The sequence below is a fragment of the Mesoplodon mirus genome, assembly GCF_964341445.2.
Source record: "Mesoplodon mirus genome assembly, chromosome: 5".
Classification (NCBI taxonomy): domain Eukaryota; kingdom Metazoa; phylum Chordata; class Mammalia; order Artiodactyla; family Ziphiidae; genus Mesoplodon; species Mesoplodon mirus.
The window spans coordinates 178,355,727-178,382,824 of NC_138980.1; the positions used below are offsets into that span (position 1 = coordinate 178,355,727).

At 37.5% G+C, this 27,098-nt stretch overlaps 1 protein-coding gene across 2 annotated transcripts in view; it reads right to left on the minus strand.

Annotated features, from left to right (window-relative positions):
- The window catches only part of ADCY2 (adenylate cyclase 2), a 436,230-nt gene that overhangs the window by 78,872 nt on the left and 330,260 nt on the right, over positions 1 to 27,098 (minus strand). For both annotated transcript variants that reach the window (XM_082623793.1, XM_082623794.1), the window contains exons 13-15: positions 25,173 to 25,242; positions 22,467 to 22,564; positions 6,520 to 6,604 (exon numbers count right to left, since the gene is read on the minus strand). In XM_082623793.1, coding sequence (XP_082479919.1) covers positions 6,520 to 6,604; positions 22,467 to 22,564; positions 25,173 to 25,242 — 253 coding nt within the window. The remainder of the gene's footprint in view (positions 1 to 6,519; positions 6,605 to 22,466; positions 22,565 to 25,172; positions 25,243 to 27,098) is intronic.

Here is a 27,098-nt window from a genome sequence, read left to right on the forward strand (position 1 = left end):
TGATTGGGTATATTATGCACAGGCTCTCATGGAAGGGATTACAAAAGGAATAATCCTATGGAAATAAGGACACTGCATCTGGAGGAAGGAATGGCATTCAGAAGAATGGTGAACAAAGAGATTGTTAAACAAGAATAGTGATAAAAATGAACAATAAAAATAGTTTAAATTTTAAAAATCTAAACAGCACTAGCATGGAAGATGGAAAAGGATGATCAGATTTAGAGATTTAGAGCATGGTCCTTGTACTCTTCACAAGAAGATGGAGATAATAATGGACCCTGTTAATCATGTGCATGTTACATATTTTACATTAATTGCTAAAAGAAAAGACTTGGAGGGCCTCCCTGGTGGCGCAGTGGTTGAGAGTCCGCCTGCCGATGCAGGGGATACGGGTTCGTGCCCCGGTCTGGGAGGATCCCATATGCCGCGGAGCGGCTGGGCCCGTGAGCCATGGCCGCTGAGCCTGCGCATCCGGAGCCTGTGCTCCGCAACGGGAGAGGCCACAACAGTGAGAGGCCCGCGTACGAGAAAAAAAAAAAAAAAAAAAAAAAAAAGAAAAGACTTGGATAAAGCAACTGCCAAGTCACTAGAGGGAATAAAGGAGAATAAACTCCATTCATCCAAGAGAAGGCAGGAGAGGAGGAAAAATAAGCAGAAGCAAAGAACATACATGATGTATAAAAAAAGCAAAATAAGACTAGCAGTAATTATAATACACATAAATGTATTACACTTGTCAGGTAAAAGAAAGAGACTCTTGGATCAGAGAACGTAACATACACTTAGATGTTGTTTACAAGAGACACACCTATATAGCAAGGAAAAGCTGAATAAGAAGATGGGAAAAGGGACACTGGGAAAATACTAACCATGAGAAAGCTGATTATGTTGACATTAGAGAAAATAGACTTCAAGAAAAAACACTCCTGTGGGTAGAAAGCTTTTTTATTAGCTGGTGTGTGACCTACTTTCCTTCCCCAGGACAATCTCTATGTTTGTGCTTTCATCTCTGCCTGGAACAACGTTGGTGGGCTGATGTCATATTATCTCTGCTATACAAAGCACAAGAAAACCACATTGAGAGAAAAAAATTCTCCTGACATTTTCTAACATTTTCATTTGCTGAATCTGGCATACTCCTTCTAAAATACATTTCATCAAGGAGGTTTTTTTTTTTTTTCTTTTTGGTGTGTGTGTTATTTATAGTTATATCTCTTGTATTTCTTCCAGAGATGTAAGTCTACTTCAGGTAGTTTAGAAAGTTAAATTTGGCAGTAAATACACACTTATTATTATTACTACTGTGATGATGACAGCTATTATTACTTTTTATTGCTGAGTGTCATGAAAATACAATCTCTCATTCTACATCTTAGTTTCTACTTAGATAAAATGGATTCTTTGGATTATCAAATAAAATAATATACATTGGATGCACTTTAAAGGGCTCTCACATATGTAAAAACATTTTTGCAAAGTATTATTATTAAGGATGCTTTCCTACTAGAATATTTTGGAGTTTAAATCAACTTATAAATTAACATTTTTCCTCCATTTTACTGAATGACTCTTAAGATGGAGTTATACCTTGCCCAGAATCCAGTTTTATGGAAACTGGGTCAACAGCTGCATATATTGGAAAACTAGACTATGAATTATATTCTATGTAAGGTTATCTTGACTGACTTATGTGATTCTGACCAACTGATGCTGAGCAGTCACCAGAGACAACCTCAGTGCCATGATGGCCCATGACCATGAATGTGGTCATCCCTGCTTCGTTCTGAGCACCTGTCTGCCAGTGACTCTCCACACACGGCCTAGCGCCCTCTGGAACCTGCCTCCAAATAATTATAAGGGTTCTAAGGCTTGTTTCCAATGGCTCCAAAACCTACTTGCTCTACACTACAGGGCAAATTATGTGGCCTCTGTGAGCTTCTGTTTGTTTCATTAATTGAGTATAAGCATTCCCTCCAAGGACTCTTGTGTGGTTAAATGAGCCAGCCTATATAACAAGCTTAGCAGAGTAATTTTAATATAATATAACATTTATTATTTCTAAACTGCAGTGAGGTCAGATACAGAACTATTCACGGGATCTTGCCCGTCATAAGCAGTTTACGTTGGTTCTGAAGGTTCTCATCCAAGGACAGGAAATCTTTGCAGATCTTATAGAGATCACGTCCCTGATCCTGATCCAAAGTCTCCGTCTCCAACCTCAAGAGATCTGCTTACAACTCCTGCATTATTTTTCATGGAGGAAAACTTTTCTTTTAAGTATGTAGAAATGGGAACTCATTGAAGTGAATGGCATCTTGAGTCCTGGGTTCCTCATCCACAAAATGCGGGGCTGACCAAGGTTATCTCTTGGGTCCCTTTCAGCTCCCAAGTTTACAACTGTGAAATGCTAACCAGTGTCTGTTGTAGAAAACTAAGCACCTCATAAGGGGAACGATGCACAGGCAGGGAAGGATGTCTGACAACTGAGAACACGGGATGATGGTCCAGGATGAAGGCAAGCCAGGAGCTTGCCAGAACTGGGAGCAGGGATGCAGTGACTGTGAGCTGAATTCAGGGCTGCGAGCTTGGGGGAAGTCAAGTCTGGGCAAGGGTGGGTGTGGGATGTTCTCTGAGCAGTGGTGCCAGGATGTTGCCTTTAAGGTAACCGACATTAAATATTTATCTTGTGTTTCAGGTGCCTGAAATACTCAATGAAAAAAACAGGGCTGAGGTGAACTCACTGATGATTTTTTTCACCTAAAAGAATACAAATCAGAATAGAAAATAGGAAGCCCAAACAGCAGGCACTAGGGAAGCCAGTGGTGGAAAAGGAGGACTCTTCAGAATTAGTTTATGAAGGTTAGGAGATTATTTCCAAAGGAGAAGTCAGCCTGAAGCACGTCAGAGTCAAGGAATCATGGTGCGTGAGAAGGAATTTCAGTGCAGCGAGATGAGGGCCATGGACCACCATTCAGTCCTTTGTACATTCATTTACACACAGAGCCCATCCCCACGCCAGAGCATCTGGAGAAAGAAGGATGAACACAGGCTCTCAGGGCACATAACTCTGCCTGAGGATGAATGGGGGAGGGTTGGTGAGACAAGGGAGGTGCTACATGGAGCCCGATGAGTGGAGAAAGGAAAAAGAACCTCATGGAAATCAGAGAAGTCCAGTAGCGCTTACTTAGCATATGCTCATTACAAACTCATTTATGTGGTTAGCATTCTGCTGGATTCCCTGGGAGATAGAAAGCAAGTGTAGGAAACAACCCTGGCCTTAAGGAACCTACTACATACAGGAGAAACAGCAGTCACACTAACCAAAAAATAAAAAAAATTGGGGGTCGGAGAGATGTTATACAATCGAGTGTTAAATTACATGGTGCAGATCCTGAGTCCCATGGTGCTCAAAGAAGGACCCATCACAAGGGCTGTTGATGCTCCTGAGAAAGTTTCTAGGAAGGCAAGTAGGTGCAGAGCCCACCCCCATGGGCAAGAACTAAGAAGTGGGAAATGGGGGGGAAGGGAGGGCCAGCATTGCTGGGAAAGCCTCGGGGAAGGTGTGGGCTAGGGTGACCAGAGGGAGAGGAGAGGCCGGGCTTCCCACAGCAATCATGATTATAACAAACAGATTCCCTGGCAGTTTTCTCTGAATGTGTCACTGAACACATATCTTTTTAATCAATGGGCAAAAAATTGCATTTCCTTATCACTCTTATTTTCTGCCCACTTTGATGTTCCTCTACCTTTTTATCACACCCAGCTGAACAATGACCTATCGATTGTACTTACTGTGTTGCACTTTTTGTGCAACAGAGGATAATAAAGGTAAAGGTCTTGGAGGAAAAATATCTGTCAGGCCTACCTTTTCTCAACCTCCTTCATAGATGTATTTTAATTTCTTTCTTCATACGGAGAATTTAATACCGATATTAGCATTGATACTGCCTTTGGCATTTAAGTTTTCAACAGGTGAACATCAGTTAATAGAAGATGAGTCTGGGATATTCAGCATTCTTTCATAAACTCAGTATTTGATCCATAAATAAGTGCAAATCACAATAAAACCCCATACTTCTCTATGACCACTGTGGAATATTTGTGATAGACATAGGTTTTTTTTTTTTTCTTCTTCAATTTAAATTTGTTGTTTGTAGAGTGACACAAGTATTACATTAAATGTCACATGTAAGAACTGTAATTTTTTTTTAAAGAGACAGAAGCAAGCATTTATCATTTTGGTCTTTGTTCAAAACACTATGAGAACTCATATTAAGTTTTAAAAAGTTAATGCTGTTGTTTGTTGCCTAAAAAAGGGTTTGTCTAAAGTGCTCTAAGAATAGGCACTCTAAAATATGCAGTAATGGAAAATAATGGTAGCTGCTGTTTGTTGAAAATCTGTTGGTATCCTGCTAGGTCCTTAACCTTTAATATCTCCAATCATCCCGAGAAGCTATGAGGATGGTTGATGTCCAATTTCCATGTGAGGACACTGTGGCTTGGAAAAGACTTCACCAAAGTCTCAAAGGTGATATATGTAGTTTTTGACCGAATTTGGAGGGTAGACTAGAAAGCACACTTAAAACCTTCTGCATGACTATGGTTGATGTTGAAAGATAAAAAAAAAAAAAAAAAATCCTTACAGAATGTTTTAAAGAGTGAAAAGAACCTCTTATTGGAATGAGAAGAATTCCTCTTTGAATTTTACCAGGATTACATCTGGACCAAGCATCACAGCTGGCCTCTGGGGGCAGACTCATTCACAGATCCTATTGATTCAAGTTTAGAAAGACCAGATGTCATCAAGTTTGGTCTTCGTGACCACTTTGGCAAAGTACAGGCTTCCTGTGAGGAGGAGGTTAAACACTAGTTCATTTGCAGCCTTGAACTTTTCTCTTTGAGACAACACAGAGTTAAGAACTTCCTAGCATCTGGTGTGTGGGTGTCAGAGTCTTGCGAAGCCCTCGGGGAGTGGGAGGAACCAGGAGCCAGGAATGTTGGATCTTGAACACCCTGAGGCCCCACTGGCAGGTACAGGAGGGACCAAAAGCCATGAAAGGTTCAACAGTGAGGTCAGATTATACCAAGGCTGAGAGGGGAGACTTTATATAAGAGCAAAGCATTCCCACCAAAGCAGCAAAGTTGCTCAGGAGATTCTTTCTCCCTCCTCTGGCTCTCTGTTTCTTTCCTATAGCAACTTAGATAGTGGAAAGAAATGTCAGTTTGAAACCCTAAATATACACTCTATTCCCACCACCCCCAAGACTGGATTCCTTGGAATAGAAAAAGAGAAGGATGGCTACTTAGACGCAGTGGTAGAATCTGCTTTAATTAGAACAGGGTTTGTATTTCCAATGGGACCACAAATGACCGTTCCTCTTCTGAAAACCTGAGAAATGGCTGCAGAAGTCTTTTGGGAGCCAGGAAGAGAAAGGGTGGAGTCTGTGTGCTTTTCCACCCAAGGAAAATCTAAACATAGAAAGTCAGGCTCCCTTGTATGTTAAGAATTCCTTGTATCTTAGAACTTGACAAGGATTCCTGTGGTCAACAGTTACTCAATCTTCACTACAACCTACAAGGTCTTCAGGGGATTTTTAAGAGACTCAAGATGCCATGTGTGCATTCAAGGAAATCGGAAACAACAGTTTCACTTTTGGAAGAGTTTCCAATCCAATTGGAAACATCTAAACTATGATATAGCAAACAAAGCCCACAAATGTTTGCAGAGGTACAAGGCAGAGGAGGCAGTGTCTACTGTCCAGAGGTAGGGACATGTTTTGGAATCTTAACCATTTTTGGCCAAGTGATTTCACATATCCAACTAGAATGCACCTAATGCTTGGAATCTGGTTCATAGTGGCCTCTCCTGTTTCAACTCACCTCGGATGAACAAAATGAAACCTTGACTGTCTTTTGGCACTCCTATCTCATTGTTGGCTTTCTCAGGATGCTCTCATGGAGCTAGGGCCTCCCAGCAACACTTGCTTTAGACTCAAGAATACAGTGAGATTTAATTCTTATATCCTGAACTAGCATTTAAACCGTAAGTGCTGACAATGATTAGTTTTAAATTAAAACACCAATAAGAGATATTTTTACATTTGCTATTTTCATATTTTCCAAAACTTTATACCTTAAAAGTTGACATTAAAGATACATTTGGTTTACATTTTAATTCTCCCGGTCATTAAAAGCCTCCTATTATGCTAGTATTTGCTCCTATAAATACTCTGAAAACGTAAAGGAGATAAAAAATGTTGACAGAAACAAATAAACATAAATACAATTTTACAGCATGATATCCAACATTTCAAGTAACCTTCAGATTAGTGTCTTGGTTGTGCATGGGCTGCCTCAGTTTATACTCTGGGCTGTTGACATGAAGAGTTCATATTTCTCTACTTGGATGTGTATCTCCTGAAACAGTAAATCAACAAGCTCCCTGTCTTGAGGAAGAAATCAGTTTTCATTCAATAAGCACACTTTTCAAAGAAGTTCCATATTTGAAGTACCTACCAAAAGCTGTCCAGCAAAGCAGACGAAAAGGATAAAGGCAAGCGAGAGAAATGCAGCTCCAAAGGAAATCCCGAGAATGGACGTTCTACCAGGAAACAAAAAGGAACAGGTTAGTGTGGGGTAGCTTCGACTTTTCTGGAAAGCCATCATGAATACTTTTGGATTAATTAGGGTTTCATTAAATGAGGACTTCAAACCTCACTAATTTCTTGAGAAATGAAAATGGAGCTAAAAACAAACCAAAGATACGTCCATAGAAAAATATCTATGGCTTTGTCTGATCAACTTACTATGACCCATTAAAACTGCCCTACAATCATCAGTTCTTCATTAAGGAAAAAACATCTTTATATGACTTGCTTCTGCAAAGAGCACTCTCATGCCCACACCTGATCATGTCCATCTCGGTGCCCTTTTCCCTTCTGTTGATGTCCTGGCAGCTGCTACCTCCAGGGCAGCCTCATCTGGTTTGATTGGAAACACGGAGTCCTCACCCTCCCCAGGACAATCTAACCAGATACAATTTCCTTCAAGACTGATGCAGCTAAATGTTTACTGAGGTTCCCCAAAGATTTCACAGGCCGTGGCCTTTACAATCTTGCATGAGCCAATGAACACACAAGCTTCCTGTGATCATGTGAAAAGTGTGCCCACTGAGTTACAGGTTCTGCCACCGACAGGTTACAGGTAGATAAATGTGGTCATAAGAATTGTATGCATTACTGAGAGGTCCTTTAAATAATAAAAAAAATCAAGGCCTCTTAAAACATCATGTAATCCAAAGGAAGCAATGTTTGGCATATTAAAAAAGATGAGCCATGATGAATAATTGGATGAAATTCAGATGCAGCATCCAAAGAGAGGTCAGTGAAACCTGAAACCACATGGAAGCCCTTGCTAATGAGGTCAGCTAGAGATACCAAAGAGACAGAAGAACTGGCACTGAGAAGGGTACGGGAACCCTGAAAGTCAATCCACTCAAAGGAAGTCTCAGATGCAAACCAGCAACAAGCTGAAATGCCCAGTGAGTGCACAGCTGTGAGCCCCTCGGGGAGGGAAAAGAGGCAAGTAATCAGTGAACTGAGTAATCCCCTCATGCCATCAGGATGGGAAGGGTCCACTCAGCTCACACTCAGATACCTACTCTATCTTGAGAGATGATTACACATCAAGCAAGATCTACAAAACCTGGACTTCAAACCACTACGCACTTGAACCTGACCTAATATATTTATGGGGTACTGAGTTAGCTCCTAGACGTGGTTCACCATGCTTTCAAATACCTGGCCTGATAATGACATTTGTTCACATCTTATGAGTAACAACAAGTGTCTGCTAGGAAGGTGTATATATATCAGATACACCTGTTTGTTGACTAGTTTCATGGCCAGGCCCATGCTGGGCTGGAATGGTGCAAAGACGAGTACAATGTCATCCCTGTTTTGAGTGGTTCACAGCCTAGGAAAGGGAAGCACCGTATGCCCCCTTATTTTCCTATCCCAAACACCCCTTTTTTTCAGACATCACTCCTTAGTCCTTGGTCAGAAACCAAAATCTCAGCATCTCCCCATCACAGACTCTCAGAGCTTCCTATTAGCCAGGCAGTGTGGAGGGAGGGGAGTGTATGGAGGGCTCTTGTTACTCCTGTGACCCAGGAGAGCCATAGGAACTCATCTGCTAAACTTCCACTTGCCGTATTTCTCATGCATCTTTATAAGAGAGCTCTGATGGGTTTTCTTTGACTCTGTGCTCTCTTGGTTCCTTATTGGTGTCAAGGTGATATCAGCTGCATAAGGTTGACTTCAGAAACATTATAGCTTTCTCTTAGGTCTGAAACTGTTTGTTTTTTTTATTTTTTGGACACACCTTGCGACTTGCAGGATCTTAGTTCAAACCTGTGCCCCCTGCAGTGAAAGTGCGGAGTCCTAACCACTGGACGGCCAGGGAATTCAGGTCTGAAACTGCTTAAATACGACTGATCTCTTCTTGAAGGTTTGGTAAGTCTCAGCTATAAAACCACCTGGTGATAGTGAGGGTGATGGTGATGGGGTGATGACATGATAATATGATGACAGAATATTGACTATGTATGTGTCAAGCACTGTTTTAAAGGCTTTATATGTATGTGTAATCCTGGACAGCAGTTATTATTATTACCTCATTTTACCAAAGAGAAACTGACACACAGAGAAGTTGAGAAACTTGCCTAAAGTTACACCCCTACCAAGTGGTACGGTCAGGGTGCACACAGTTGATTAGTTTTCTAATCCACACAGTTGTATTCCTGACCCCCTCTCTGTTTTTAGGAGTAGACATGTCACATTTCTGTCATGTTTACTGGTTCAAGTTTCCTGGAAAATTATCCATTTCATTAGATTTTTGAATATGAAATAATCTCCTTAATATTCTCTTATAATTTTAGAAGTAGCAATATTTGAAGCGATTTCTTCTTGTCCTTAATGTTATTTTTCTTATTCTCTCTAGATCAAACTTTTGAAGCTTTGCATGTTTGTTGAACTTCTCAAAGAATGAACTTTTGGTTTATAATTAAGATCTATGCTTTCTGATCATTTTCTATGTTATTGGTTTCTGATTTAACTTAAAATAATCCCTTCCTCCTTCTTTATTTAAACTTTCATTGTTCTTTTTCTTGATTGTCATTTACTGCCAATATTTTGTATTTTCTAATAAATGCATTTAAGGACATAAATATTCCTGTGATTACTGCTTTAGCCAAATCCCACTGTTCTTGATTTATAGCTACTCATTGTAATTATTTTCTAAAAAGCCTATAATTTCAATTTCCATTTCCTTTTAATACAAGAGTAATTCCACAAGGAGATTATTTTTGGTCTGTCCTTGTTATTTCTAATTTCATTAGGTTTGATCAGAGATTGTGGTCTCTGTTATTTCTACTTTGACAATTTCTTTTTCTTCTGTGATGTGATAAATACATTCTATTTCTATTATGTCTTATGAATATCTAAAAATGATATATATTTATATTCTCTTTTTGCTGGAAACAAAGCATGTCCTTTCAATATATCTATTGTCAGAGCCTGATGAGTTAGTTAGATCCCCAGTGGGCTGACTTATTGTCTCAATTTGGTTTGTCAATTTTAGAATGTATTAATACTTCCAACTAAGATTGTGGGTTTGTAAATACATCTGAACATTTTAATAGTGTCTGTTTATTTCAGAGAGATGCTGGAGTGCATAAAGATTTATGATTCTTAACTTTTCTTGGTGGTTGTACTGTAATATGTCTCTTTTTTCATGCTAAATGCCTTTCATTTGAACTCTACATTGTAAGAAATTTATATTATTGCAGCTTTCCTATTTCTGTAAGCTGTTTCCTGAAATAATCCTTTTCCATCCTTTATTTCCAACATTTCTCTATCTTTTAATTTTAGCTACATCTTTTAAAGATGGCACAGAAGTGGCCTTTGGTTTGTAGCCTCAATCTTTGAGTGTCTTTCCAAGAATAGGACACTTTCATCCATCCAAAATTATGAAATTTGTTAGTATTTGACCAGTTCTTTCTATCTTATTTTCTTAAAATGTTTGGTAAAATTCATACAGAAATCACTTGAGTAAAAAAAAAAAAACATTTAATACAGTTAGTAGATAAATACCCATTTAAATTTTGATTACATACACGTCAGTTTTGATGAGTTGTATATTCAATGAATTTTCCCATTTTATCTAAATTGTAGATATTTTTGGCCTTGAGTAGTTCATAACATTCCATATTTATCCTGTTAAAACCTGTAGGATCTGTAGTAAATCCCACTTTATTCCTTATATTATTAGTTTGGGTGGTTTGTGATTACTGCTCTTTTATTCTTGATCAGTCTTGCTAGTGGTTAGGCACTTAAAAAAAATTTAAAGAACCAACTTTTAGCCAAAAGTTGGTTGTTTTTTCTGTTGGTTGTTTTCTGTTTTACTGATTTCTTCTTTAGTATAAATTCCCTTCTATTCACTGGATTTGCTCATCTTTTTCTGGCTTCCTATGTTGGAAATGTAAATAACTGATTTTAACTTTCTTTTTTTTCAAATATAAGTGTTTTAAAGCTCTCTAAATCCTCTCTAAATTAGTGTTATAGATACATTCCACACATTTTACTTTGATATACCAAACATTTTCTACTTTGTCTTGAATTTTTTATTTGACTCATAGGTTATTCAGAAGTATATAGTTTAACATTGAAATAGTTGGGATTATTTTTAGATATTCTATTGTTTTCAGTTTCTAAGTTGGCATTGGTGTAGTTAGGTATGTCTGTAAGTTTTTCATCTTTTCATATTTATTTCAATCTTTTCAAATTTGTTGAGATGATTTTATTTTATATCTTGGTCAGTGTTCCATGTACAGTTTAAAATAACATGTATTTTACTGTTGGACTTAGTGTTCTATGAATGCCAATTCATAGGTTGACAATCTTGCTCAGCTTTTCAATATCCTTATATATAGTAAGATATAAAAGGGATACTAAATATCTAAATCTGATTATTGATTTGTCTAATTCTCTCTCTTTTTTTTCAGGTTTTTTTCCTTTCAAGTATTTTATAGCTGTGTTTTAAGTATTTGCCATTTAATGAGTTTACATTTTCTGACAAACTGAACTTTTCATCAATTTTCAATGTTGCTCTTTATCTCTGTTAACACTTCTTGCCTTCATGTCTACTTTGTCTGATATCAACATATGTACAGTAACTTTCGTATGCTTACTGTTTATATGATCTCTATTTTCCATCCTTTTAACTCTAACCTAACTTCCTTCTGTATTTAACGAGCATCTCTTGTAGACAGTATGTGGCTTTATCATGCTTTTATTTGGAGTGTTTAGTCCTTATACATTTAATAATAAACCTACCATATTACCATCTCTTGTCTATTGTCCTACTGCTTGGTTTGTATGGTGTGGTCCATTATATTTGTCGATATTCTTTATTTTAAATCTGCCATTTTACTATTTGTTTTCTATTTGTCTCATGTATTTTTGGTTCTGTTTCTCCCTTATTGCTGTTTTTCATTAATCTAATATTTTCATAGGACTTTTAATTTCTTCTATTGATTTTTTATCTATACCTTTTTGTACTTTGTAGTGATTGTTCAAGAAATAAAATATACATGATTAGTTTATCAGAAGTTACTTAGCATTAATATTGCATCACTTTGAAAATACATAAGGTCCTGACAACAATATAATCCCGCTCTTCTCTGCATCTTAATTCTTAGTGTAGTTCTTATTTTTGCATTAAATGATCAGCAGTCTTTTAGAAAAAATAATACAATATAAGGGTAGAGTCTTTTATACTCTTACATATTAAGCATGTTCTGCTCTTCATGCCCTCCTGTAGATTCAGGTTTGCCTCTGGTATCGTCTCAGTTCAGCTTGAAGAACTTCCATTAGCACTTCTTATACTATAGGTTTGCTGGTGATGAATCCCTCTAGCTTTCTTTCATTTGCAAAATGTCTTTCATCTCATTTTTTAAAAAAGGAATATTTTTACTGAATATTTAATTCAGGATTGACTATGCTTATATCAGTGGTTCTGATAAGAAGTCAGCCAATATTTCCATCACTGATGCCTTGTATGAAAAGTCTTTTTTCCTCTGGCTTCATTTACAGTTTTTTTTTTCCTTCTTTTTTTCTTTGGCTTCAACAGTTTGAGTATAATACACCACATGTAGTGTTATTTATATTTATTCACCTTGCTGTTCACAGAGGTTCTTGCCTTTGGAGGCTAATGTATTTCAACAAATTTGGGAAAATTCATCACTAAGTGTGCTGGTAATTTCCTGTTTGTTTTCAAACACTTTTCCATTCCATCTCCTACAAACTCCATTTTCCAGACTCTTTGCCAACTGGTTCTAACAAGGTTTGGCCAATGGGAAGTAGCGGGGAATGACTGGAAGGGGGAAGGAGGAAGCATGGGTATCTCTCCTCACTCTCTATGTAGCAGTCATTCTCTGAACGGGCTGCAACTCCTGCTGTCTCTGAGGTTCCAGATCCCTGTCGGGGAAAAATCCTGCCTGGTCATGGTTCTAGTCTCTGCAGGCAAGTCCAGGATCCTGCATTTCTGGTGATACCATATCCCTCCTGTGTCCCTTCAAATGTAGGGTGGTAGCATATTCCTCCCTTGCTCACCTCTTGGTTGCCTTCCTGTTTGGTTTCTCAGCTTTCGCCTCATTCTGTAAGCACTTCACTTTATTAAATTCCCATGGTGAAATACCTGAGGCCATTTCTATTCTCTTTACAGGACTCTAATCCATTAACTCAAGGTTTTTTTCTAGGTACTATGATAGCATTAGTGGTTAGATGGAAACTTAGGAATAATTAAAATCAGTTACTTCAACTTTCTTCCTTTTCCCTTTGAAAAAGAGCCAACCATTCAGTTTTAATTAGAAGTATGGAGACAATATCTACATATTCCATAGGATATGCCATAGCTGAATTTCCTTATGAATGGATGTGATAATGAATTATACTGGCCTTTAATTACTCAAATCTCAACAGATTTAGTGACAATTATCATGGTTTAATCTATGTTCAAATCACATGACTTATTTTGTGAATCAGAACTTAAATAAGAGATTCATGTACTATAGTGAGTTTCATAGGCTCTTGTTTTCTAAAGTGAATTTCAATGTTTGTTGTTAGGAATAATTATTCCACCATGAAGATGCTTGATAGAAATCCTGAACATTCTGGAATTGGGTCAAACAGCTATATTAGAGCCCAAGAAAACAATAAGGGTATTAAAATTTGACTCCCACATTTTATAATAATCCACTGGATACAGTGAACAGTATCTGGTGATATATTTTCCTTAATGTATCTGATGACCCCTACTTTGCTTCTTCTCAAATGTCAGAATCCATTAAAGGGGGATGAGAGGTAGATAAGGGAAAACAGTGGTCCTGATACGATGAATTATCTGTGTTTTGGTGGAATGGATGACAAATGCTCATTAAAGCAGGAATGAGTATTCTTAAAAGTATGTTATGACACAAACTATCAAACGTGACTCAATAAGAAATAGAAAATCTGAATAGGCCTGTAAAATTAAGGAAACTGAATTAGTAATTAAAACACAAAACAAAAATAAAAACTACTCACAAAGAAAAGCTCATGCACAGATGGCTTCATTGGTGAGTTCAACAAAACACTTAAGGAAGGATTAATACCACTTTTTCACAAACTCTTCCAGAAAATAAAGGGGACAGAACAGTTACTAAGTGGTTCTATGAGGCCAGTGTCACTTTGATACTAATACCAGACGAGGACAGCACAAGAAAATGAAACTAGAGACCAATATCTCTTATGAATATAGATACAAAAATCCTTGTCAAAATATTAGCAAACTGAATCTAGTCACATATAAAAAGGATTATATGCCATGACCAGGTGGGATTTATCTGAGGAAGGCAAGGTTGGTTTAATATTTGAAAATCAATTAATGTGATACACAGTATTAATAGAATAAAGGAAAGATAACCTACATGATCATCTCAATAGCTCAGTATAACAAAGTCCAACACCCTTTTATTATAAAAACACGCAACAGACTATAATCAAAGGGATTTCCTTTATCCTGATAAAAGGCATCTTTGAAAAACACACAGGTAACATCATACTTAACAATGAAAGACTGGATGCTTTCCTCCCAAGATCATATGTGTGCCACAGCTACTTCTATGGAATGTTATACTGGAGGTTCTAGTCAGGGAAATTAGGCAGGAAAATGAAATAAAAGGCATTAGATTGGAGAGGAAGAAGTACAACTATCTCTCTGTGTAGTTGATATGATCTTGTATGCAGAACATGATGTCACAACCTGAGATCCAGACCCAGAGTGGCTCACATTCTGGGTGACCTGCTCCACCAGGGTAGGCTATCCACTGTTCCAGTCCAGACATTGACATTCTTGTCTGGCTGAATGTAACTTTCATCCCAGAGAACAAGAACTACCCTAAGGCAAATTCATCGTTGGTCAAAAGCTCTTAAATATAACCATTTATCTTGCTTGTTCTATCAAAAGCGTGTTCAGGCTCATTAAGCATGGATACAGTGAACAATATCTGGTTGTTTGTGTAATGCAATCAATTTTAATTAACATTCTGGTTGCAAAGCTTTTTTTTTAAAAAAAAAAAAAAACAAACAGGCATAATTGATTTATATACTCACTGCAAAGCAAACTTGACTCTCCCCTGTCAGGAGGCAAGAAAAATTACACTTCTTAGTGATAATTTTTGACTTGGACACTTTAATACAGTGTATTGTCACAGTATATGGAAAAGGCTGATTTGAGACAAGGTCTTTGCTCCTTTTGGTTTTTTGCCAGTTAGTTTATTGCTTACAGGTGGTCCTGATGGAGATGCGGATGCACTTTTGCTGACAGGAAAAATGCAGCAGAGAGATACATCCTTCCCCCAAAGTGTAAGAGTTATATTAATTATAAACCATTTCTATGGGTAAATAATGGCGTCTTTCTCTGGAATTCTGTTTAATGTGATGACTTTCATATCCCTTCTCCCTCTGTGCCCTCAGCTTTCTCCCCCTGAGAATGATGTGGATTCTCTCATCAAAGCTCTGTTCACGTCTGTTACATGGTATTTAGCAATGATAATAAGAACCAAAGGGGAAAAAAAAAAAACTTTAACTATACGTTAGCATGAAATAATAAAAATCTCCCCCTCTTTAAGTGATAGGTGATAGAACCTCAAAATGAAAGGTTCTTTGTTAAAAGAAAGAATCAAAGAATGAAAAGGAGAAAAGGCATTTAAATATTCATCACCATTACAAGTTATTGCAGCCTTTCTCGGATAATAGGACTTAGCAGCTTTGAGGTGTTCCACCCACTTGAAAGTCCTGTGAGGCTGGAAAGGGAAAAGGAGTTACATTTGGCAGAGTTAAGAGCTTCCACTTCATGCCAACAATAAGGGCTGAAGACCTGAATTTTCCAAAGGTCCGTGGTGTTCTCTTTCTACACTTACTCCTTAGGTGAGCTCATCACCTCCCAGGGATATAAATACTACCTATGCTCTGATTCTTCCAAATTATGACTCCAGCCATGACTCCTTCCATGAACCGCTGGCTTACATACACCCTCCCCTCCCCACCGTGAAGCCCCACCACCTGGACATTTAATATGCACACACATGCCTTTGATGCTCAGAGCTGAGCCTTTCATTCCATGCTCCTCTCTGAATTGTTACTTCCCCTGTAGTCTCCCTCTCTGTAAATGGCTGCCCATTTTTTCCATTTGTTCAGGCCAAAAACGAAAAACAAACAAAAAAATACTCCACAGAACTTAGCTTTCTCTTATTCTTCATCTCCAATCTAATAGCAAGACTTTCCTCATCGCTCTTCATAACACATCTCAGAATTTGATCACTTTTTACACCTCAACTGCCACTCAAGTGCAAACCATCATCTTCCTTGGTCTTCCTATTCCCACCCTCTCCCTCTTCTGGAACAGCAAGAACAATACCCCAAGCACAGCAACAGCATGTCCTCAGCTGAGAACTTTCCAGGGCTTCTCATCACACTCAGCATTCAATCCAAAGCTCTCCAGTAGCCTGTGAAGGTCACCATGACCTGCCCATCTCACTGCTCCTGTGACCCCATCTCCATACTCTCTCAGGGCTTACTCTGCTCCTGCCATCCTGCCTCCTTGCTGGCCCTTGAACACACCTGTGACTTCCATCATCTAGAATGTTCTTCTGCCAGATATCCATGTAATTCTCATTTCAATTCATTCAGACTTCTCTTCAATATCAGTCAATCAGTGATGTCTTCCCTGACAGCCCTCATCTGAATTACCACCTTCCCTCCTCTATAGTAGCCTACTCTTTTCATTTTTCTTAAAGCTTATTACAACTGAATTAATATGTATTTGTTTATTACATTAATGTTGTGCCTCCTAATAGAATGTAAGCTGTATGAGAGAAAGGACTTTTGGGGGGTTACTTACTGCTGCTTTCCCAGCATCTCGAACTATGCTTGGTATATGGTAGCTTGATAAACAGCTGTAGAGTGATTCCACAAATGATGGACAGAATGTATGTATGAATTTCTCTTATGGATTTCTATTTTTATTACAAATGTTCAGAATATTGCCCAGATACAAAGTAAAAGTATAATGGCTTGTTTCATTGAGTAAAAACACATTCAGCTTCCTTTTTATTGTTATTGTCCTTCAAATCTTACTGTATCAGTGACATATAGGTAACCACAACTAAAATTACCTTTCATTCCTGGAGAGATTACTGGTTTTCATGAAGTCCATTTTTTCCTGATAATAGAATTTTCAGATGGGCACCCTGTTACACAGACTAAAGGCTACACATTCCAGCCTCCCTTGCAGCTAGGTTTGCACATGTGATTAAGATTTCAGTCTTGAGTTATAGATCAAAGTGTCCTGAGGTAGGTTCTTGGAGGCGTCCGCAGAGACTCAGTTATAAATGCTTTTGCCTTCTGCTTCTCGGTCTGTTCCTCCATCTTGTTGCTCAGAATGTGAATGCTGCCATCTTAGAAATGAAGAGGAGGACCAAACTCTAGGGAAAGCAGAGCTGTGTTCTGGAGGGACCCAGGACTCCCAAGGAATCTGAGGGACCTCGGGCTTTTGATTATGGAGGAACAAAACTTCTAACTTATATTCAAGTTACTAATTGTGAGGCATTTCCTTACTTTCAGGTGACCTGAATCCAGAGTTGAATATTGTTCATCTCAGTAAAAGGTACCTGGTTCATTTATCTTGGACAGTGAGAATTATCTTGCTTCATATTTTGCTTCCCTTCACTTCCCTTCTCTTCTCTTCCTTCTTTATTTTTTGCTTTGCCCAAAGATTCACATCCACTGCATCAAGGTATGCAGGGAGCAAATTACCTTCATGGAATCCAATATGGGGGCCAACCAATTTGGTTGCCCACCAAAGCAAACTGCCTTCACAAAAAGTTGTTCTCCATCATTTCTGTTTAGAAAACCAAGCCTTCTTTCCATGGACATGAACGATTCTACCATTAAACTTTCTCCTATTTTTTTTTCCTTTTTGAAGATAACAAAATAAAAGCAACTTTTTTGAAATTATTATTAAATCATTAATGAACATTGATTATTAACATGAGTAATAGAATGTATATTAAAGCATCTCAGTGGAAATAATAGTTCTAAGACATTTAATATTGTAATTTGCTATTAATTTTCCTTAAGGAAAATGTTATTATTCTTAATTTTGCTTGGGTAATGAAACATATGATATCTCACTGAACTTTATTAGAAAAAATCATTCTTATTTTAATAACTGCCATGAATGGTTTAACATAATCTATTTAGTTTGGCAGACAATATGAATGAAACTACTAAAAAATGTAAAAATTCATGCTCGCTCATTTCTGGTCTTTGAAGGTAGCTCACATTTCTGATAAAGTTATAGTACAAAGCTGACAGAAGTGAGAGAACAACTCCAAAAAGAGGGTCCAACGAATAATTTAATTACATCTGCTCAAACCCTGAGACTAGAACCAGATTTGAAAATTATGGGCCCAAAAGGGATGATGTAAGGCCCCCTTTCAGGGAAACACTTCCCCTTTCTGGTCCTTTCAAGGTTCTAAGTTCCTACTTAGTTATTCATTCACTCACTATTTATTCATTTACTCACTCATTTAATCATTTCTCTCTTTCCCCACCCCCTCAAAACATGAAGCAGTTTACCAAAAGAACAAACAAAGTAAAACTGTAATTCAGCATATTTAAAAACAAGCTAGGGCATATTAGAAAAAGTGAGAAGCACCATTATCTCAATAAACATGCTTCATAAAATATAACAATTATTATTTTTAAATGGATGCCCTCAGAGCAAGGAAGAGAACACACTAGACACACAGAGGGTATTCAAAGTAGAATGCCAAGAGGCACTGATGCTAAGTGGCCCAGGAGGGACCAGGGGCTGATACATGCCATGGAGTGAATGTGAGATTTAATGTCAGTACAAGGTTGGTGATGCTCACATGAATTTTTCAATGGAAAACTAGAACTGAGCTCTTGAATAAAGTCAGAAGGCATAAAGGCCTATCCTATCAGGAAACATAAAAACTATGCCCAACAGCCTGGTAATTTTCAGGGATGCCAAGTACCTATGTAGGGTCATAAGTGGAAAAGGAATAATCTTTGACAACTGAGATCCCCAATCCTGATCCACGTTAAGGGGCTAATCAAACTCACATGGCCTAAGTATTTTTTTAAAATACTGTGGCTTGAACTGGTGAACCCCAGAGGTCCTGGCAGGGATACAGTGAAAACTATATCATAGTGATGTCTTCAGAACTCAGAACACATGAGATCACCATGGACCTAAACCCTGGCTTTGATGAACTCACAGTTGAAATTACAGATAACACAAGGAGACACATGACCACAGAAGAAACAATAGTGAGAGTAAATAACAGAATTCATGCACTTATGAACCATAAATAACAGAAAGAAACAAATGATATTTTCATACAACATGTTTAAAATCTGAAAATAAATGGAAAAAAATAAAAAGCATAGGCAAAATAGAGAATTATAAGAAAAGCTCAGATAAAAAGTAGACTTCTTAGATATGAAAAAGTGATCTTTGAAATTATAAACTCATTGTGGATGAGGAATTCACCAGAATGCAGCACAAAGAATTAAAGAGGTGGAAACTTTGAGGAAAAATTACAGGACCTGGAGCACAGAATGAACAGCACAATGTACAATTGATAATAGTTCTAGGAGAAAAGGACAGAGAAAAAGAGAGAAGCAATATGTGAGGTGAAACAGGCAGTCAATTGCTAAGAACTAAGCAAAGACAAGAATCCTCAGACTGAACAAAAATCACAACTAGTCACATAGGGAAATAAGAACAAGTGCATATCTAGAAACAATATAGTAAAAATCCTGCCCCCTGCAAAAAAAAAAAAAAAAAAAAAAAAAAAAAAGCTGAAAAGCATACAAATAGGAAAGACCAATTACTTACAAAGGAATATAATGGGATTGAAAGAAGACATTTCCTTAGCAACAACAGAAGCTGAAATTCATTGTAATAATATCATCAAAATACTAAGGGAAAATAAGAATTTTACACCCAAACTATTATTAAAGGGTAAACTGAAATAAAGCAGCTAAAAATATTTTAATACAAACAAAAAAAGGAGCTATTGCGACTCACAGATACTAACTAAAAGAACTAATAAATGATACATATCAGCAAGAAGGAGAATAAACTTGTAGGAAGAAATAATTTTTACAAAGCACTGATGAACAAATAAAATGATAAAGAATGTGAGTAAGTCTAAATAAATATTGACTGTAATTACCATCTGGAACTTAAATCCTAAGAAATAATTACATAGAAGAGACATAATGATTAACTTTATAATTTATTAAATTAAGAATATGTGTTAAAATTTCAATGGTAATCATTGAAAGAAAATATATAGGTTCCCCCTTCTCTCCCCTCTGCTCTCCCTATATAGTAAAGGAAGAATAAGAATAAAGAAAACTTGATCAATCCTTTAGAGGTTAAGAAGATGGGAGATTTGGGGCATGGGGAAAACCAAAGAAAAGCAAAGTAAATGAAATATAAAATAAGAGAGTAGAAGTGGGCCCACACGCATCAATAAAAGAATCAAAATACAAATGAATAAAGTCACATTAATATACAAAAAGATATCAGATTGAATAAACAAAAAAAACCCATAATAATAGATACTGTTTACAGGAGGCATACCAACCAATAATGTCCCCAAGAGCACAGAAACTTATATATAGTCAGTATGACACAGGCTCAACATTTGTGAAATCTGGATTGTGTGCAAATGCATATTTATTATATTATGCTCTGTACTTTTCTGTATCTTTGAAATATTTCAGAGTAAGAATTTTTAAAAAGAAAAAAAGAAAAATTAGGACATTAACATGAAAGAAAAATGGAGGAAAAAGACTATACTATACTGTACTATACTATACTATACTATACGATACTATACTATACTGTGAGGCCGGTATAGAAAGTGCAGGTCTAAAGTCTCCATGAAAGGCGTCTGCAGACCTTACTCTGCGCCTTCTAACTGCCAACACAGAGAGGGAAATGTGACCCGTACCTATTTCACAACCCTCATGCTCAAAATCCAACTTGTTGCTCAAGAGAAACACAATAATTGGTAATGATGCCCGAGGGAACGAACTGCGATGGGTTCTCATAAAACAACACAACAGAAAAGAGACAAAAAAATAAAAACGAAGACAGAAAAGACACCAATTTGATTTCTTTTTAAAGTATAACTCCATGGAATGTTTTTCCTGGTCCCCAGAAGTCCTTTTGTCTTCTTTGGCATCGTCTTTTATAATGCTCTGGTCACTTTCTCCCCTCCCAAACAGTAGGTGATAAACCCTGTCTTAATTGTGATGTAGAAAATATGAAAATACTCATCCAATAGGAAGATGTAGAAAAATGAATGAATGTCTCTACGTTAGAGTATAAATAAGGGCTCATTCCCCTTGGTAACACTTGTTTCAACTACATCACTTTTTACATGCCCTTCGGCTTTACTATTCAATAAGCCTTGTCTGTACAGGAACAGCTGTTTCTCTCCTGCACCATGTGGCAGAGGCCTGGAACTTAGAAGAAGCTTAATTGTTAACATTTTTTTTTCATTGGAAAACTGACAGGTTGACCTTGGCAAATTTCACTGAAGACTGTGTAAGTCTAGAGGAAGAACTTATCTGGCAAATGTATTTCAATGCTCATTTATGAGGGGAAAGGGGAGGAAGGGGGTGGCCAGTGGGAAGGTCTTCTAAAGGGGCAGATAGCTTTGGGATTGTACATGTACGAATTCATACATGTACATGTATGAATAAGATGATCACTTGTTATTAATCTTTAAATGCCTTGGTATTGGCTAGTTGTCCAGAAGAACATCCTTTGGGGTATGGAGGGAAAGGCAGACCATTTCTTTCTAGTTTGCTCAGCATCTTCATGAGACAAATTGTAACCCAGCCTCAGCAATTCAGGTTGCCCACAAATGCTGGCTGCACCGCTGAAGTTAAATGCAATCATACAACTAACTCCAACTAGATTGAAAATGGTCGCTATGGCCTTCACAAAAGAGGTAATGATGAGTGGAAAGAAAATTTTTCTTAAATTTCTTTCTTATCCCCAATTATTAAAAGAAGGACAAGTATTTTCTTTTAGATTGTATGATGAGAAAAAAACAGTTTATTTAAAAAAAGACAGTTGACTTACATTCCACTCCTTAATAAGGTATAAGAGAACATCTACCTAGGAATCACGGAGTGATTGGGTTTTCACCAGTAGGAGGAAAAATGTGAAAGTGTGAAATCTGGTTACCCAGTTCTCTGTAACCAGGTCTCCTCTGGGAGGGGCAAGCTGGACAGTGACTCATAACACTCAGAGATGGCAGAGAGGGTGGGCTTCAGGGAGAAGAACATGAAATCAGAATGGAGGGGTGGGCAAAGTAAGCCCAGAGCAGGTTTTGTCCTTTCAATACATAATAATGTTGTTGGTTTATTTGAAACAGCATCTGGTGATTTTGCTCTTTCTGGGTCAACTTATTGGGTTATATTTCCTAGACATGAGCATCAGAATAATATGGAAATCAAAGTAAAATGGTTAAATTTATTTTTTAAAAAATCTCTAGAAGGTCAATCAACATGTCCACTTTGAAAATTCAAAATTACTAAAACTGAGTAAGACACGGGGGCCACTTAGCTTCACAGAGCCTGAAATCACCTCCCCTGCCCGCCGTCCTCTCCCCACCCTGCCTGCCGTCCGCCCATGTTACATAAGCACTCCTTTGGAAACTGTGCATCCCTTCGTAACCCTTAGTATGACTGAGTCCAGCAGAAATACACAGCCAGTGAGAATCACAAAGTAGAACCGTAGGTACTTACTTGGGCAAGACCAGGATCTGCACAATGAAGATGCAGAAGAATATGAGGCAGGCGCAGGTCACATAGTACTTGAAGGCTGGCAGAGCAGTGGCTCGGTACTGAGGGGAGAAAAGAAACCAGGAATGGCAAGCTGTCTGAGAGAAGGGCTGAAACAGTCATCCAGCAGGTACATCTAACTGCACCTGGTTCATACATCACACTCATCACCTGCGGACTGTGGAAAAAAACAACCTAAGGACAATGGCTGTTCACCTCTGCAACGAAAGCTTCCTCCCTCCAAATGAGCTGTGAAAGGGTGACTTCAAAGACCATGACTTTTGTGAGTCGACCTGTTCAGAAACCCACGTAGAGGCAATCGCATCCCTCCAACAAGGAGACACAGAGCGCCTGGCCAGAAAGACGAGGGAGTGAACTGAATGGACCAATGAAGTGTGCAGGTGTCCTGCTTCCCTTGTGGGTCTGAGGTCCGAGATTGCTTGTGGAAAGCAGCTGACTTTTCACATAGCCATGTTTTGCTTTTGAAGAGTACTGAGGAAATGCAATGGTCTCATTTTATTTATTTGTTTTAGCATTTTATTTTATCATTGAGAGGTGATGAGTGAAATTATAAGACAGAAGACCAGCAGGCTCTGTTGGAGCATCTGTTTGCCTGTCTGGATCTGGCTGTTGGACTCTTTCTACTTGCCCAGCATAATCAGCAGTTTCATATGGCTTTCCATAACATCCAGGATCATAAACTGACCAGTGTGGCTGCCCGCCTGGGGCTGCCCTCCTTGGCTTACGCAGGAAAAGCCAGTCAACGCTGCACTCATGATGATAACGGTCTGCCACATGTCCCCCTGACTCTGGTGATGGTGTGCCGGGCACTCTCAAAGCTTTCTGCAGACTAACTCATTTAATCCTCACAACAACTGTATGAGGCAGGAGCTATGGCTGTCTCTAGTTTTGTATGAAAAAACTTTGGACCAGAACAACTGATTAACATTCTTAGAAACACACAGCACATGGTGCAACCAGAATCTTCACCCCACTGGACTGGCTCCCGAACCCAGGCTTCCAACCACGAGGCACTATTGCCTCTCGGACAAGGGTTCTATGATAAAATTAAAGGAAATAAAGTTTTTGTGGCAATGCTATTGAAGCCTCCTGACAGTGCTGGCAGGTTGCATTAGTGTATCTACACAAACTGTGTCCCAAGTTATGGGAAGTTAGGTATGTATTTCTTGGGTTTAGCCTCTGGGATTTTGGTGCAGATGATGGACCTCTGGGTGGTCTGGCTTCTCTTCCTCTATGTCTTGCTGCCTTTTACCCCTCCTGCTGGCCTGAAGAGCAGGTTGGGAATAGGAGGACAAAAAGTGAGCTTAAATCTCAGTGCTGTCTAAAGTCTGCCTCAAAGTCGGCCTCTGTAGATATGTACACATGGGGAATGTCAGCAAAAGCTACATGTTTTAATAATGATCATTTTCTGTTTACTAGAATATTTCTTTGGTGACTTTTGTGACTTCATAGCCAGGATAATTTACAATGCTGATGAAGAAGCTCTGCTAGCGTAATTGCTGAAATGTGATTATATTTTATGCACTCAGTTATGTCCTTATTTTCTATGCTTTTTGCAGAGACATGACTTGGAATTTCCTTGTGGTATTAATCAAGGAAAAGGACTTCTATCAGGAAGGAAATAATTTAACATTTAAACAGTAAGTAGTCATTAGTGTCTAAATTGTTCAATAATAATCATAATAATAAATTGTATCAAACATCGATTTGGTAAACTCTCTGCAGTAAAAGTCCCTGACTTAGAAGCAGAAAGTTGACCTTCTTGGTCACCAACTAGTACAAAAGAAAGCTTTGGTGTAATTGTAAAATCCAACCTTGATGAGCTTTGGAAAGAATTTTGATATTTTCTATGTCCATTCAATATCCATAAAACAATGAACTGAATTTTCTCAACAGAGTTTTAATACCAGTGCTGTGACTGTTGCCATTAACATAGTAGCTTCTGTTCAAACTAAGACTATAATTATATGGTTAGATGGTGCAAATTACCTCTAACCTGCTCTTTTTCTAGATCAACACCAAAAAAAGGCAAATGAATAAGGACAACCTAGAACAGTTGTCCTTTCTGCAATAATTACTTAATTCACCTTAGCAAATCCTGGTTAAGCTTGACATGTACAAATTAAATGTCTGGTTATTTATTCGTGCCTGAAATAGCTCTACTTTAGGAGTTAAAATGTGAAAGTACTTAGATGCAACAAAACTTAAAAGTGTCTAATTCTCCCAAACAGGGGTTGAATGTAAATCTCATATTTTTATCAAAAAGTTAAAATAATTTGTGTAAAGACACTGTAAATTTGTCAGAAAGGATTTTGCTTTCTTTTAAAAACTTTTCTAAGAAAATTTCTCACTGAGAAAGCAAGATATTAACTTCTTTCCTTTCCCTTAGCTCCACATCACACAGATACCATTTACTAACAGGAGTGTTGAAAGAGGTGACTAGCCAAAGACAGAAACCTGGTAACCAGAAATGTGGTAAAACAATATATGCCTGGAAGGACCACAGGAAAAGCTAGAAAGAAATTGGATATGGTTAGAGGCAGTTTAAATGTTGCATGTAAAATGATATGAATACAATTTCATGATGGAATTTTAAAAAAAACTAATATTTTGGAAAAATGATTGATTTTGAAGAAAAAAATAGCTTACTTCTTTTTCTAGTATTTTATTGTAGAAAAGCAATGAGATTCTCTGAATGTCTTCAGACTTGAGCCATTGCCTGGAAATAAAAAGGACAGACACATTATAAAACCAAACCTCCAACCAAACATCTGGAACTATTTTTTAAAAGTGACTTGCATTCTTCTTTCTTCATAATGCCAAATATGGAATCTAGGTTTGTTAACAGGATATGCAAATATAACATGCTTATTCACACACTGCTCGTCTTGAAAATTCTACATTACAAACCAACTGTCAAACCAAATCGAAACTCAAGTTATCCAACTTAAATAATTAGGGAGATAAGTCATCAAAAGGACTCAAGTACGTCAATAAATTTATTCCCTGATGTCTTACTGAAACCACATGTTACTTTCATCTCCTAAAGGATCTGGTTCAGAGAGAAGCACCATTTTTCTTAGGTTATAGCAAGCAACACATCACAGAGCATCAGAAATATTTAGAGTGGCTTCCAGATGTAGGCAAGAAGACTTTACTCCTTTCACACTTACTAAAAATACTTTCATTGTCACGTTTTTCATTTCTATAAAGTAAAAAAAGAAAAGTCATGCTTGAATACAGATTTCAAAAAATGGGTACAAATACTAATATAAGAAGCAATCAGGTCAGACCACTAACATAGTACGTTGATGCCAACATAAACACACACATACATAATACATATATATCTCTCAGATGTTGAAAAATAAAAGGCATATGGAAGTAACATTCTTACACATTGATTGACTTTCAGAAATCTGTTTTGGGAAATCAGTTGAGTTAGAGAAAGACCTTAAAGACAAAACCCTTCTTCACTAGAACATTGTGTATAATCTCAGGTTAAACGGCCACCCTGGGTGTATGACCCAGCAAGCTGGGCATATGATGCCCGGTACAGTCACACATTTTGCAGTAAAATAAACACACAGTTTATGAAATAAAGCTAAGCAAACAGAGAGATATCACATTCTTATAGTCATGAGTACAGAAATGTAAGAAAAAAATGAAATCTATGCATCAAGAAAAATACCTAGAAATAAATACAAACAAAATAAATTACCATCTAGGTTAAGTCACTACACTGAGGAATTTTTATTTCTACTTTCTGATTTTTTAAAAATAAAGACTTTTATAATTAAAATATATAATTACCTAAATTGCATATGTATATGCATGTAGTATTTATGCATGAATACCTGCATATTTATGTATAAATTTCCAAGTGTATATAACTATATATCTATATCTACATTTATATCTATACTTATATATCTATATATAGGCAGAGTGTATATATATATATATATATATATATATATATATATATATATATATATACTTCTAGAGATAAAATATTATACCTGTGAAAACAGCAATCAATTCCCAAGAATTCCTAAATATAACACTTTTCCAACCTATTGGTCATATCTCTATGGATTTTGACTATCTGCAACATATTTGGGAGATAAAGACAAATGGGGAAGGCCTTTGACGATCCAGGAATAAAGGCCAAGTGAACTGTCACACGTTATCCCATAATCAACAGGGACAGTCACCTCCTGATTTCAGACTCAGGTCAAATGTACACTGAGGTTTCACATTAGGGTTGACCCAGTTAACCCAGGAGACTGGCACATTTGAGGAGGAACATCTCCAGGGCTACCTGGACAGCCGTGTGCCTGGAACATCTGGACAGTTCTGAAGACGCTCACAGCACATGTACCGCGATGAACTTGAGTTTCCCAGGAGACTAAACCACAGACAGTGCAATTTCAACTGTGGTCCAGAAGTCAGTCATGTATTCTAGAATGACTGCCATTAAAAGTGAGAACTTTAAAAATACTTTTGGATTCAAAGTTATAAGCTTTAGGTATCAGGAAAGTAATTTTTTTTTTGATATTGTGACTGCCCCAG